At 43.1% G+C, this 15,777-nt stretch overlaps 1 protein-coding gene across 1 annotated transcript in view; it reads right to left on the bottom strand.

Annotated features, from left to right (window-relative positions):
* The window catches only part of PYGB (glycogen phosphorylase B), a 65,177-nt gene that overhangs the window by 22,169 nt on the left and 27,231 nt on the right, over window positions 1-15,777 (bottom strand). Inside the window, exons 3-5 of the mRNA XM_047067878.1 lie at window positions 13,233-13,311; window positions 4,635-4,738; window positions 489-620 (exon numbers count right to left, since the gene is read on the bottom strand). Coding sequence (XP_046923834.1) covers window positions 489-620; window positions 4,635-4,738; window positions 13,233-13,311 — 315 coding nt within the window. The remainder of the gene's footprint in view (window positions 1-488; window positions 621-4,634; window positions 4,739-13,232; window positions 13,312-15,777) is intronic.

Below are 15,777 nucleotides of genomic sequence, written 5' to 3'. Positions count from 1 at the left end.
CTGTGCTGGGACATCCATCCAGACCACCACATGCCCAGGACTCTGATAGCTCAGTAATGGTGGGCGGCACCCAGGAGACACTACTGAGGCCTGTGGTGTGTGGTGACTGTGGTGAATGCGTGCATCAAGCACCTGCTGTCTAGAGATGCTGGGGACTATCCATGTCCCTCCAGGGATTAACACCCTGCCCCTGTCACAACACTGTCCTGCTAGCCATTCAATGACTGCTGGTCTGAACCCCAACACAAGCCCCTATTAAACTGCAAAGACAGTGGCTTCACACTGAGTGTTTTCCACTGTCTGGGCAGCCCTAACAATGTGTAAGAATTGAGTGTATGAGAACAAAACCTCCCAGGCAGTCACCTTGGGTCAGGTCCTCTGGGGAAACAGCACACCTCCCACTCCCAAAGGGAATGAGGAGTGATGACAAAATGTGGCAGCCACCTCACTCAGCCCCATACTTCCCTGGGGATGCCCAGGGTGGATACCTGAGTGTCCAGCCACCTGACACCCTCAGGGGTGTGCTCCACTCTCCCGTAGAAGTGCACAGGAAGCATGTATTCGGGCCGGGCTTTCTCCCAGGGGTTGCCATAGCGCAGCCAGTCATCTGCCTCCTCCACCTGGAAAGGGGCCGGTGGTAAGGTCAGCTCTCTCGGGTGGCAGTGGGGAGACAGTCATGGGCGCAGGGCCACCCCTTTCCACTGCCCACAATGACCATGCTGTTGAGATACCGACGCCATCCAGCACTGAAATAAACTATAGCCTATTTACAAGGCAAAGATGTCCAGTTCCAGTCAAGGCCTCGTGTTTAAAAATTAACATGTCATCCTATTAAAGAAACAAACTCAGATAAAATTCAGAAGAATGCATTAAAGTAAAAAGACATTAAGAACAACCTGAATTCAGCAATAAAAAAGGATAAAGTTCTGCTGCATACTACAACATGGAAAGACGCTGAGTCAAAGAGGCCCATGTAGTGTATGGCTCCATTCATAGGAAATGTCTAGAACAGCCAAATGCATAGAGAAACCAGATAGATTAATGGTTGTCAGGTGCTAGTGTGTGACGGCAAATCCATGCTGGATTTCTTTCTGGGGTGATGAAAACGTTCTGGAAATAGATAGTGGTGATGGCTGCCCAACTTTGTAAATATATTAAAAAAACACTTGATAACTAAATAAAGCTGTTATAGTAAAAAAAAAAAAAAAAAGAAGAAGAATCACTAGAAGTCCACCACTTTGAAAATGACACCACAAATTCACAGGTGCCAGGGGCCAGGCTGCCTTTGTAGCACGAATGCCTGGACATACACAACTAGAATACATTGCTTTTGTGCTAGGCCTTCCTTGAAGCAGCTAATTTTCCAAAAACTGCACTTAGTGGTATCCAAAATCAGTAAATACACAAAAAAGAATCCCACCAGTAAAACTAAAAGTAGCCCCACAGAGTCTAATAATCCTTGAGTAGAAGCATTCGGAATAAACTAATTTGGCAGGCAATGTATAAAGAATTATAAATATAAATTAAATAAGTGAGTCTTTCTTCTTCAAATTTAACAAATAACCCCAGGTATAGGCATAACTCAGAGATATTGCAGAGTTGGCTCCAGACTGCCACAATAAAGCCAATTTAGCAAAAGAGAGTAAATGAATTTTTTGGTTTCCCAGTGCATATGAAAGTTTTGTTTATGCTATACTGTAGTCTATTAAGTGTGCAACAGCATTATGTCTTAAAAAACAATGTGCCCAGGGGCACCTTGGTGGTTCAGTCAAGTTGAGCATCTGACTCTTGATCTCGGCTCAGGTCATGATCTCACAGTTGTGAGATCAAGCCCCATGTGGGGGCTCTGTGCTGGGCATGCAGCCTGCTTGGGATTCTCTCTCTCCCTCTCCCACTCATTTGTACATGCTCTCTCCCCCCAAATTTTAATTAATTAATTATTAAAAAAACAATGTACATACCTAATTTAAAAATATTGCTAAAAAATGCTAACCATCATCTGAGCTTTCAACAAGTTTTAATCACTGATCACAGATCACCAGAACAATATAATAAAGTCTGCAACATTGTGAGACTTACCAAAATGACAAAGTGAGCAAATACTGTTGAAAATATGGGGCCAACAAACTTGCTTGATGCAGAGTTGCCACACCTTTCAATTTGTAAAATATGCATTATGTGTGAAGCGCAATAAACCCAAGTGCAACAGAATAAGGTGTGCCTGTATGTTACTTTGAGGGTTTTCAAAAATTTTTATTCGTTTGTCTTTTTTTTTTTTTTTAAGTAAGCCCTGTACCCAATGTGGGGCTTGAGCTCATGATCCCAAGATCAAAGAGTCGCACACTCTACCAAATGAGCCAGCCAGGCGCTCTGGGTTTTTTTCTTAATGGTTCCTACACAGAAGTAAAAGAAGAATATTTGGTTGCAGTTTTAGGGAGGTGACACGGCTGATGTTATTGCCTGAATATGTGTCTCTCCATAGTACTTCTGGCTGGGCTTTTCTGTCTGGTGCAGGTAGCTATTCATCATGGGACCAGGCCTGCCTTTTGATCTGGTGCCATGTCTGTACATTAGTGAAATTCTCCAACACCAAAGCCTGGTCATCTCCTGTAACGTAATTCCATGAGTTGTTTGCAGAAGCAGCATCTCCTCAAGTACAAGAGGCAGGAGGGTGTCCTCTCCAGACCCCTCTCCCTGCCCCACGGCCAACAACACTGCTGTCTGACCACTGCCCACATTTAATTATGCTACAGCTAAACTCCATTAAAAACTGACTGGCTCTCATGAAAACAGGGTGAGAGGAGGGTGAGTTTATGATTCACCTATCATCCCACAACTGTCTTTAAATTGTTTTTGCAAGATGGCAATAATATACAGAAATAGAACACCAGAAGAAAGAAATGTCTGTGGTCAAACAAAAAAACAACACAAAAAACCTTTCTGCCTTTAACCATAACACCAAGTAGGTAAGGAGGGGCCTCAGAGTTTCTGTCTTATGAAAGCACATTGCATGGACTGTAAGGAGCTGGAATGGGTTAAAGGACACAGGGGTACAAGGGATGGGGTGCCTCTGACAGACGCACACATAAGGAACTGTGCATGAAACTACCTGTAATGTACCAGGAGGAAGAGTGGAGTTCTCTTTAAGGCTGGAGAGAGTACTTCTACAAATTAAGCAATAGATACAAATCTGTTTTAAGTTTTCTTTTACTGTTAGCCATACTTTGCCAACTTTTTATTATGAGTGCTTTCAAACATAAAGAAGTGTTAAAAGAATTGGCAGTGAACACCCACGCACCTTCCACTTAGGTTCTGTAATTGTTAACATGTTGCTATACTTGATTTATCACATATCCTCCATCCATCGACCCATTAATTTCTTGATGCATTTCAAAGTCAGTTGCAGACATCTGTACACTTCTCCACGAACACTTCAGCATGCACCTCATTAAGTACAGTTCACCCTGTGTTTATTTTTTAGGTTAATATATAGACAGCAAAATGTGTAAACCTTAAGGATACTCTTGAGGAGTTCTGTCAATTGCACGTACCTGTGACCCAGCCTCATCAAGATACAGGAGCTTTCCATCACCCCAGGCATCCATCTGTTTATATTCTATACTATTCTCCTGTTACAAACCTTTAATCCCAACCACAGCCCTGCTTTGTCTGTCATTTTTAGCAGCCAAATTATATTACATAAACTATTTTCTAATCAAGTGGAATAGCCATACCTTCGATTTTAAAGTCTTTTTTTTTAAGTTTATTTATTTATTTTGAGAGAGAGAGAGAGAGAGACAGCATGCACATGAATGCATGAGCAGGGGAGGGGCAGAGAGAGGGAGAGAGAGAATCCCAAGCAGGCTCTGAGCTGTCGGCACAGAGCCCCACTTGGGGCTTGAACTCACAAACTGTGAGATCATGACCTGAGCCAAAACCAAGAGCTGGATGCTTAACAAACTGAGCCACCCAGGTGCCCCCATTTTAAAGTTTTGAATGAGGGGAAATGACCCTCTTGCCCAGTGTAGGACATTGAGGTTGCACTGTGAGGTTATATTCTTTCCACCAATGTGTTCTTGGCCACCTCACTTAGCTATGGTTTGATATTTCAGCATCTAAGCCCACTCTTCCTCAAGGCACTTTGCTTTGCAGAGGCTGGCACAGGACACAGTCCCCTCAGTGGTGTCGGAGAGTGAAGGCAGAAGGTGGGAACAAAACCTACAATAACTCTTCTTCTAACTACTCCATGTCAATTGTCCCACTGAGGGTAAACCAGAGAGGGCCACCTCTGTTCCATGCTGAGGTACAACAGGGAACCAGCAGGCAGCACCTGGCAACACCTATAAGGCCAGTTAGGCCCTGGGTCCCACCCAGCAGGCTTCCCAGGCTCATACAGAAGCTGTGTGTGATGAGCTCACACAGAAGATGGGCCTCTGGCAGCCCACATAGAGCTCTAAGGGAAGCACGAAGCTCACAGGATACCCCCGACCTATCCCACCTCTGCCTTGCCCAGGACAGGCAGACAATCTCTCCAGGAAGGAATTTAGCATATAAAAAACTGAACTGAAAGTACCTGTTTGTTTTCTTCTGCACATGAGAGGTGGAAACAAGTGAAAGAACCGAGTTTCACCCACCTGCCAGCCGTTGACAATCTTCTGGTTAAAAATCCCAAACTCATAGCGGATTCCATAGCCATATGCTGCCAGGCCCAACGTGGCCATTGAGTCAAGGAAGCAGGCTGAAAATTCCAAACACAAAGAACTTCTTGGAATCAAAGATAATTAGCAGTTTTGAGGCCCACTGGAAGCAAGGCCCAGACACCCATGTTAAGTAGGTACTGGGACACTGGCCTCTGGATGCCAGACAGCGATTCAGTGGTAACCTGTCAGCTTCAGATTTCATGAAAGTAAAACTGAGCCCTCCCTCAATCCCTTCACCTTGAGAGCCATGGTCTGGGCCAAGAGGGTGTTAGTGTGGGGGCTGTGGGGAGATGGGAAGGGCAGAAATGAAGAACCCCAGAGAGTCTCATCTAACTTGGCACACCTTTCAACACAAAGTCCCCTCACTGCTACCTTTGTCTTAGAGAGCTCATACAGGCTGAAGGCCTCCCCACCCCTGCACCTTCTACTTGTCCATGCTGTTTGGACAGTGGGGTAACACCACGAACTAGCTCTACACGCTAGTGAAGGAGGCACGGGGATGGGGCTGGGAATGGACATTCTACCATAAAAGAACTCAAACACCCAAGGCCCCCGGAACGTGGCTGGAGCAGCACATCAACCTAATAAGCCTTTGTTCCAATGAAAATGTCTTGAAAAAGACCAGTGTTTTAAATAAAGATCCAGAAGGCAGTCTTATTAAACTTCTGGATTAAAAAGGAAAAAGAGTCCATAAGAAACATCAGTAAATAAAATACTTGCTCAATTCACCAAGTATGCCCAGACCCCTGTTACTAGACCCTGTGCTGAGGGTTAGGAATAAGAGGATCCACAAATGTAAGATCTGGAATCTTGTTCTGAAGAAAGCATTCTCTCAGGAGGGCCACAGGACACATCAAGTTACAGCAGGCTGGGGGCTACCCACATCTGCACAGGTAAGAGGAGTCCATGGAAACAGGGCCCCAGAGGAGGTCACACCAGTCCATGGGCAAGGCCAGTGGCACCACACAAGTGGCAGGAAAGGTGACTAGGAAGGCAATAGGAACCAGACTATGGAAGGCCTGCAGATGCCCTGAACCCCTGAAGGGAGCAGATTGTGTTACAGCAGGGATGGGACTGTCCTGCCTGACAGTCACCAGCCTTAGGGGAGGAGGGGAGTTTAGGCAGCTACCTGAGCTGTGAAGGAGACCGAAGGGTCTGGAGCCTCCTGGAGCTTGGAGAAACAGGTGCTGTTTTTACTGACTGGGAAGATGGCTATAATCAACAGAATGCTATCGAGGGTAAAGGGAGCCTCAGGGGACTGATGACCCAGGAGCTCCCTCAGGGCTACGCGCTGCCCTCTGGCTGGGATGCCATGAGCGGGTCTGTGTGGAAAGTAAGCTACAGCTTATTGTCTGGGATGATTTCACTGCCATAAACTAAGACAGAGCCCTGCATCTGAGAGCAGTAGGTGACACACAAACTTTTCACATCAACAGGTGGAGGTGGGGCAGGCCTTGCAAACTGTTTCCTTATATAAATCCACGTACTGTTTTGTTTGGGAGAAATATATGCTGCATTTATAATTTCTAAAGAATTTAACTTAACATTTGAAAACAAAGGCACATGCACAAGCTCAGATAAACTTTAGGGTGTTTGATCCCTTTAGAAAATGACAACTCCCCAGAGGGGCAGTAATGCAAAGTGGTAGGGGCCTGAGCCCACCCTCCCATATCCCCCACACACAAGGGCAGCACAAAACTTATTTCTGTTCCAGAAACATTGTGCCCAAAAGCCTTGAAGCACACAGCAAAATCAAATCTCACTGTGACAGCTATTTCCACTTCTAAGTTCTGGGTTTTTTTTTTAAGTTTACTTACTTTTTTTTTTAGTAATCTCTACACCCAATGTGGGACTCAAACTCACAACCCTGAGATTAAGAGTGGCTTATTCTTCTGACTTAGACAGTCAGGTGCCCCTCCACTTCCAAGTTCTTCATTCAGCTCCCTCTGCCCTAAAAAAGCTACCAAAAAAACCCCCCAAAAACAAAAACAAAACAAAACAAAACAAACACCTCAAACAGGAAAAACAAGGCTGGATATACTGTCAAACAGAATGGCCCAAGGGAGCAATATCCTGAAAGGAATGACTCTGCTATTTCCAGGCAATCTGTTTACTACAGTAAAGCAGGAATAGCATACCTACATTCATAAATCATGTGTGTGTGTATGTGTGTACATGTGTATGTGAATGTATGCGTGTGCACACATGCATATATGTATGTGTATATGTGTGCACATATGTGTCTATCCATCTTTCTCCCAATTACTGGCTGCGGAAAGTGGTCAGTATACTGGAAACCCCCTCCCAGGGCCAGCTACCCAAAAACCAGCAAGCCTGGTTTTCATGATAATTAGGAAGTATCCCTTGTATAAAGGAAAAACATAGATATTTAGGAGAGATGGCGGCGTAGGAGGACGCTGGGCTCACCGCGCGTCCTGCTGATCACTTAGATTCCACCTACACCTGCCTAAATAACCCAGAAAACCGCCAGAGGATTAGCAGAACAGAGTCACCGGACCCAAGTGCAGACGAGAGGCCCACGGAAGAGGGTAGGAAGGGCGGCGAGGCGGTGCGCGCTCCACGGACTGGCGGGAGGGAGCCGGGGCGGAGGGGCGGCTCGCCGGCCAAGCAGAGCCCCCGAGTCCGGCTTGCAAAAGCGGAGGGGCCTGACGGACTGTGTTCCGACAGCAAGCGCGACTTAGCGTCTGGGAGGTCATAAGTTAACAGCTCTGCTCAGAAAGCGGGAAGGCTGGAGGACAAAGGGAGGGTGAGCTGCGGAGCCCCCGGACGACAGAGCTCAGTTTGGCGGGGAACAAAGGCGCTCTCCAGCGCCATCTCCCCCGCCCATCCCCCAGCCAAAATCCCAAAGGGAACCGGCTCCGGCCAGGGAAATTGCTCGCTCCGCGCGAACACCCAACTCTGTGCTTCTGCGGAGCCAAACCTCCGGCAGCGATCTGACTCCCTCCGGCTGCACAGGGCCCCTCCTGAAGTGGATCACCTAAGGAGAAGCGAGCTAAGCCTGCCCCCCCTGCCGCCGTGCACCTTGCCTTCCCACCCCAGCTAATACGCCAGATCCCCAGCATCACAAGCCTGGCAGTGTGCAAGTAGCCCAGACAGGCCACGCCACCCCACAGTGAATCCCGCCCCTAGGAGAGGGGAAGAGAAGGCACACACCAGTCTGACTGTGGCCCCAGCGGTGGGCTGGAGGCAGACATCAGGTCGGACTGCGGCCCCGCCCACCAACTCCAGTTATACACCACAGCACAGGGGAAGTGCCCTGCAGGCCCTCACCACACCAGGGACTATCCAAAATGACCAAGCGGAAGAATTCCCCCCAGAAGAATCTCCAGGAAATAACAACAGCTAATGAACTGATCAAAAAGGATTTAAATAATATAACAGAAAGTGAATTTAGAATAATAGTCATAAAATTAATCGCTGGGCTGGAAAACAGCATACAGGACAGCAGAGAATCTCTTGCTACAGACATCAGGGGACTAATGAACAGGCACGAGGAGCTGAAAAACGCTTTAAAGGAAATGGAAAACAAAATGCAAACCGCCACAGCTCGGATGGAAGAGGCAGAGGAGAGAATAGGTGAACTAGAAGATAAAGTTATGGAAAAAGAGGAAGCTGAGAAAAAGAGAGATAAAAAAATCCAGGAGTATGAGGGGAAAATTAGAGAACTAAGTGATACACTAAAAAGAAATAATTTACGCATAATTGGTATCCCAGAGGAGGAAGAGAGAGGGAAAGGTGCTGAAGGGGTACTTGAAGAAATCATAGCTGAGAACTTCCCTGAACTGGGGAAGGAAAAAGGCATTGAAATCCAAGAGGCACAGAGAACTCCCTTCAGACGTAACTTGAATCGATCTTCTGCACGACATATCATAGTGAAACTGGCAAAATACAAGGATAAAGAGAAAATTCTGAAAGCAGCAAGGGGTAAACGTGCCCTCACATATAAAGGGAGACCTATAAGACTCGTGACTGATCTCTCTTTTGAAACCTGGCAGGCCAGAAAGAATTGGCACGAGATTTTCAGGGTGCTAGACAGCAAAAATATGCAGCCGAGAATCCTTTATCCAGCAAGTCTGTCATTTAGAATAGAAGGAGAGATAAAGGTCTTCCCAAACAAACAAAAACTGAAGGAATTTGTCACCACTAAACCAGCCCTACAAGAGATCCTAAGGGGGACCCTGTGAGACAAAGTACCAGAGACATCACTACAAGCATAAAACATACAGACATCACAATGACTCTAAACCCGTATCTTTCTATAATAACACTGAATGTAAATGGATTAAATGCGCCAACCAAAAGACATAGGGTATCAGAATGGATAAAAAAACAAGATCCATCTATTTGCTGTCTACAAGAGACTCATTTTAGACCTGAGGACACCTTTAGATTGAGAGTGAGGGGATGGAGAACTATTTATCATGCTACTGGAAGCCAGAAGAAAGCTGGAGTAGCCATACTTATATCAGACACACTAGACTTTAAATTAAAGGCTGTAACAAGAGATGAAGAAGGACATTATATAATAGTTACAGGGTCTATCCATCAGGAAGAGCTAACAATTATAAATGTCTATGCGCCGAATACCGGAGCCCCCAAATATATAAAACAATTACTCATAAACATAAGCAACCTTATTGATAAGAATGTGGTAATTGCTGGGGACTTTAACACCCCACTTACAGAAATGGATAGATCATCTAGACACACGGTCAATAAAGAAACAAGGGCCCTGAATGAGACACTGGATCAGATGGACTTGACAGATATATTTAGAACTCTGCATCCCAAAGCAACAGAATATACTTTCTTCTCGAGTGCACATGGAACATTCTCCAAGATAGATCATATACTGGGTCACAAATCAGCCCTTCATAAGTTTACAAGAATTGAAATTATACCATGCATACTTTCAGACCACAATGCTATGAAGCTTGAAGTCAACCACAGGAAAAAGTCTGGAAAACCTCCAAAAGCATGGAGGTTAAAGAACACCCTACTCACGAATGAGTGGGTCAACCAGGCAATTAGAGAAGAAATCAAAAAATATATGGAAACAAACGAAAATGAAAATACAACAATCCAAACGCTTTGGGACGCAGCGAAGGCAGTCCTGAGAGGAAAATACATCGCAATCCAGGCCTATCTCAAGAAACAAGAAAAATCCCAAATACAAAATCTAACAGCACACCTAAAGGAAATAGAAGCAGAACAGCAAAGGCAGCCTAAACCCAGCAGAAGAAGAGAAATAATAAAGATCAGAGCAGAAATAAACAATATAGAATCTAAAAAAACTGTAGAGCAGATCAACGAAACCAAGAGTTGGTTTTTTGAAAAAATAAACAAAATTGACAAACCTCTAGCCAGGCTTCTCAAAAAGAAAAGGGAGATGACCCAAATAGATAAAATCATGAATGAAAATGGAATTATTACAACCAATCCCTCAGAGATACAAACAATTATCAGGGAATACTATGAAAAATTATATGCCAACAAATTGGACAACCTGGAAGAAATGGACAAATTCCTGAACACCCACACTCTTCCAAAACTCAATCAGGAGGAAATAGAAAGCTTGAACAGACCCATAACCAGCGAAGAAATTGAATCGGTTATCAAAAATCTCCCAACAAATAAGAGTCCAGGACCAGATGGCTTCCCAGGGGAGTTCTACCAGACGTTTAAAGCAGAGATAATACCTATCCTTCTCAAGCTATTCCAAGAAATAGAAAGGGAAGGAAAACTTCCAGACTCATTCTATGAAGCCAGTATTACTTTGATTCCTAAACCAGACAGAGACCCAGTAAAAAAAGAGAACTACAGGCCAATATCCCTGATGAATATGGATGCAAAAATTCTCAATAAGATACTAGCAAATCGAATTCAACAGCATATAAAAAGAATTATTCACCATGATCAAGTGGGATTCATTCCTGGGATGCAGGGCTGGTTCAACATTCGCAAATCAATCAACGTGATACATCACATTAACAAAAAAAAAGAGAAGAACCATATGATCCTGTCAATCGATGCAGAAAAGGCCTTTGATAAAATCCAGCACCCTTTCTTAATAAAAACCCTTGAGAAAGTCGGGATAGAAGGAACATACTTAAAGATCATAAAAGCCATTTATGAAAAGCCCACAGCTAACATCATCCTCAACGGGGAAAAACTGAGAGCTTTTTCCCTGAGATCAGGAACACGACAGGGATGCCCACTCTCACCGTTGTTATTTAACATAGTGCTGGAAGTTCTAGCATCAGCAATCAGACAACAAAAGGAAATCAAAGGCATCAAAATTGGCAAAGATGAAGTCAAGCTTTCGCTTTTTGCAGATGACATGATATTATACATGGAAAATCCGATAGACTCCACCAAAAGTCTGCTAGAACTGATACATGAATTCAGCAAAGTTGCAGGATACAAAATCAATGTACAGAAATCAGTTGCATTCTTATACACTAACAATGAAGCAACAGAAAGACAAATAAAGAAACTGATCCCATTCACAATTGCACCAAAAAGCATAAAATACCTAGGAATAAATCTAACCAAAGATGTAAAGGATCTGTATGCTGAAAACTATAGAAAGCTTATGAAGGTAATTGAAGAAGATTTAAAGAAATGGAAAGACATTCCCTGCTCATGGATTGGAAAAATAAATATTGTCAAAATGTCAATACTACCCAAAGCTATCTACACATTCAATGCAATCCCAATCAAAATTCCACCAGCATTCTTCTCGAAACTAGAACAAGCAATCCTAAAATTCATATGGAACCACAAAAGGCCCCGAATAGCCAAAGGAATTTTGAAGAAGAAGACCAAAGCAGGAGGCATCACAATCCCAGACTTCAGCCTCTACTACAAAGCTGTCATCATCAAGACAGCATGGTATTGGCACAAAAACAGACACACAGACCAATGGAATAGAATAGAAACCCCAGAACTAGACCCACAAACATATGGCCAACTCATCTTTGACAAAGCAGGAAAGAACATCCAATGGAAAAAAGACAGCCTCTTTAACAAATGGTGCTGGGAGAACTGGACAGCAACATGCAGAAGGTTGAAACTAGACCACTTTCTCACACCATTTACAAAAATAAACTCAAAATGGATAAAGGACCTAAATGTGAGACAGGAAACCATCAGAACCTTAGAGGAGAAAGCAGGAAAAGACCTCTCTGACCTCAGCCGTAGCAATCTCTTACTCGACACATCCCCAAAGGCAAGGGAATTAAAAGCAAAAGTGAATTACTGGGACCTTATGAAGATAAAAAGCTTCTGCACAGCAAAGGAAACAACCAACAAAACTAAAAGACAACCAACGGAATGGGAAAAGATATTTGCAAATGACATATCGGACAAAGGGCTAGTATCTAAAATCTATAAAGAGCTCACCAAACTCCACACCCGAAAAACAAATAACCCAGTGAAGAAATGGGCAGAAAACATGAATAGACACTTCTCTAAAGAAGACATCCAGATGGCCAGTAGGCACATGAAAAGATGTTCAGCGTCGCTCCTTATCAGGGAAATACAAATCAAAACCACACTCAGATATCACCTCACGCCAGTCAGAGTGGCCAAAATGAACAAATCAGGAGACTATAGATGCTGGCGAGGATGTGGAGAAACGGGAACCCTCTTGCACTGTTGGTGGGAATGCAAATTGGTGCAGCCGCTCTGGAAAACAGTGTGGAGGTTCCTCAGAAAATTAAAAATAGACCTACCCTATGACCCAGCAATAGCACTGCTAGGAATCTACCCAAGGGATACAGGAGTACTGATGCATAGGGGCACTTGTACCCCAATGTTCATAGCAGCACTCTCAACAATAGCCAAATTATGGAAAGAGCCTAAATGTCCATCAACTGATGAATGGATAAAGAAATTGTGGTTTATATACACAATGGAATACTACGTGGCAATGAGAAAAAATGAAATATGGCCTTTTGTAGCAACGTGGATGGAACTGGAGAGTGTGATGCTAAGTGAAATAAGCCATACAGAGAAAGACAGATACCATATGGTTTCACTCTTATGTGGATCCTGAGAAACTCAACAGGAACCCATGGGGGAGGGGAAGGGAGAAAAAAAAAAAAAAAGACGTTAGAGTGGGAGAGAGCCAAAGCATAAGAGACTGTTAAAAACTGAGAACAAACTGAGGGTTGATGGGGGGTGGGAGGGAGGGGCGGGTGGGTGATGGGTAGTGAGGAGGGCACCTTTTGGGATGAGCACTGGGTGTTGTATGGAAACCAATTTGTCAATAAACTTCATAAAAAAAAAAAAAAAAAAAAAAAAAAAAAAAAAAAAAAATAAAGGAAAAACATAATATTTTGCATTTTTTTTGATGTGGATGAAACACACTCTCCCATCCACTCAGAGGGGCCAATCTACACTGACAGACTGCTGTTCAGAGCACGGCTGACCTCTGCCTCGCCATGTGAGCAGTGGCCAGGGCATGACACTAGGAGAGACTGTGCACCAGCCAGGTGCCGGGTTTACCTGCCAGCCTCCCCAGGCCTCCATTCCCAAGGCCGGCATCCTCTTCTATTTCCTCCAGTTCTTCCAAGTCCAGCCCCAGCTGTGAATAAAAACAAGGGCAACGTTTTAGTATTACTTAGTGTCTATCTTCCTCACACAACAGGAGGAAAGATATTAAATCTTGTGAGTTTCTATCAATCAAAGGTTAAAAAAGTCTGCTTTTAGACTTGAAAATCCAATGTTAAAATCTGGTATTTATGAAAATGAAAGTTTCCAGGTATCTCAAAAGCTGCCAAACTACTTGAGAATTAATAATCAGGGGAGCCTGGGTAGTTCAGTTGGTTAAGCGTCCCATTCTTGGTTTCGGCTCAGGTCATGATCTCACAGTTCATGAGTTCAAGCCCTGTGTCTGGCTCCGAGCTGACAGCATGGAGACTGCTTGGGATTTTCTCTCTCTCCCTTGCTCTCTGACCCTCCCCCACCTCTCAAATTAAATAAACTTAAAAAAAAGAAAGAATAAATAATCCAAATGAGACATGGTTTAACATCCAAAGATATTGCCAGGTTATTAACCTACGTATAGTGAACAGATTATAACATGTAGCCTAACACCAAAATTAGTGGTTTCAATAATTCTTTAATTGCATATGGTTTAATGATATTTATGTAACTTATTTATTTATTTACTAATTATTTAACTGCTTAGATTTATTATTCGCCTCTTGGATGTGGCCTCTTCTCTAGCTGTGGAGAATCTGTTCTGCCAGTCTTCAGGTCGTTTTCTGGGTTATTTATGCTGATGTGGTTATTAGGTAGGTGTGTCTGTGGGATGACATGAGCCTAGGCTCCTCCTACTCTGCCATCTTCTTCGGATGTTCTATGTGACATCTTTTTAAATCAACACCTAAAACTACCTTTCCTGTGGCATCCCAACTACATTTGTGCAATCTTGTGAAATATGTATACAATGTTAAAAATCAGAAAGTAACAAAGTCACAACTTCTTCACCTGACTTGAAACCTTTCTAGAATGCATACCTGAAGGTTCTGCCTATCAGTTATGATAGATGGATAATTGTTCCATTAATCTGGCTTTAGTATGTTAAACTTCACAAATGGCTCTCATTAATTATCTTGATGAGTGGTTTTTAAACTTTTTGGTTTCAGGAAGACCCCCAAGAGCTATTCTTTATTGAAATTATATCTATCAATATTTATCAAGTTAAAAATTTAAAACAGATCAATGTTTTTTAAGCCTATATGAATTCATTTTTGTTTTAATTTTTTTTTCAACGTTTATTTGTTTTTGGGACAGAGAGAGACAGAGCATGAACGGGGGAGGGGCAGAGAGAGAGGAAGACACAGAATCAGAAACAGGCTCCAGGCTCTGAGCCATCAGCCCAGAGCCCGACGCGGGGCTCGAACTCACGGACCGCGAGATGGTGACCTGGCTGAAGCCGGACGCTTAACCGACTGCGCCACCCAGGCGCCCCTATATGAATTCATTTTAAAATAATAAACCCATTAACATTAACATAAACAACATAGTTTAATCAAATATACAGTTTTAAAATGAAAACAATTTACTGAGAAGAATAGCAGTGTTTTACATTTCTACAAATATCTTTAATAACTGTCTCTCTTAGCATTCAATCTGTTGAGGTATCACATGGATATCTCTGGAAAGCTTCACCATATACCTGTGACAGAGTAAGAATAAACAGTTCTGATCTAGCAGACCCACTGAAAGGTCTTGGGGCCTCTGGGGTCTTCGGACTATACTTTAGGATCTGATAAATTACAAAGGGTAGAAGCAAAGTTGTAAGGACATAAAAACATCAAAGTCATAAAGAAACAGTTTAGTGTCTATTAAGTAAATTGAACAGCATTAACACAAACTGTGATCTGATTCAGAGTAAGATTTCAAAATATTGACTTAATTCCCACAGCAATTTCAAGGAGTGTGTTCCACCAAAGATATTTTGGATATGCAGGGGAGGCAGAATTTACCCAATAATATACACTGGCTCCAAATTAAGCAACACATTTAACTGCATTTTCCAGATTTATCTGACTGTGAAACCTCTTATTCACAAAACACCTACTAAAGTCAGAGACCAGCATACCACATAAAGGCAGGCTATGTGGGAGGAAAGATGTTTTGTTCTTTTATGTTTTTACCCTTGAATGTTGTAGGTACATCTCAGCCTAGTAAGGCAAATTTTGCCATGAGTTTGAAAGTATTCAAAAGAGGCACAAATAGTAGCTAATTGACAGAAAGTAAAATCTTGCTCAAGTGGGTTTCAGAACCGAAGACAGAAAAAGCATGATAAAGCATCTTTAACCTTTTTAATTGAGATATAATTCACATACCATATAAAATTCACCATTTGAAGAGAATAATTCAATGGTTTTAAGCATATTTACAAAGTTATGCAACCACCACTAATTCCAGAACTTCACCATTCCAAAAACAAACCCGATATTCACTGGCAATCACTCCCAGTTTCCCTATTCCAGACCTTGGAATACCACTTTTCTACTTTCTGTCTCTATAGATTTGCCTA

This window comes from Lynx rufus, unplaced genomic scaffold (assembly GCF_022079265.1).
Source record: "Lynx rufus isolate CCGP_SWC_20201006 ecotype Redwood Valley unplaced genomic scaffold, mLynRuf1.p SCAF_8, whole genome shotgun sequence".
Classification (NCBI taxonomy): Eukaryota; Metazoa; Chordata; class Mammalia; order Carnivora; family Felidae; genus Lynx; species Lynx rufus.
The sequence above is the reverse complement of the archived record's forward strand: the minus strand, read 5'-3'. Positions and strand labels throughout refer to the sequence as shown.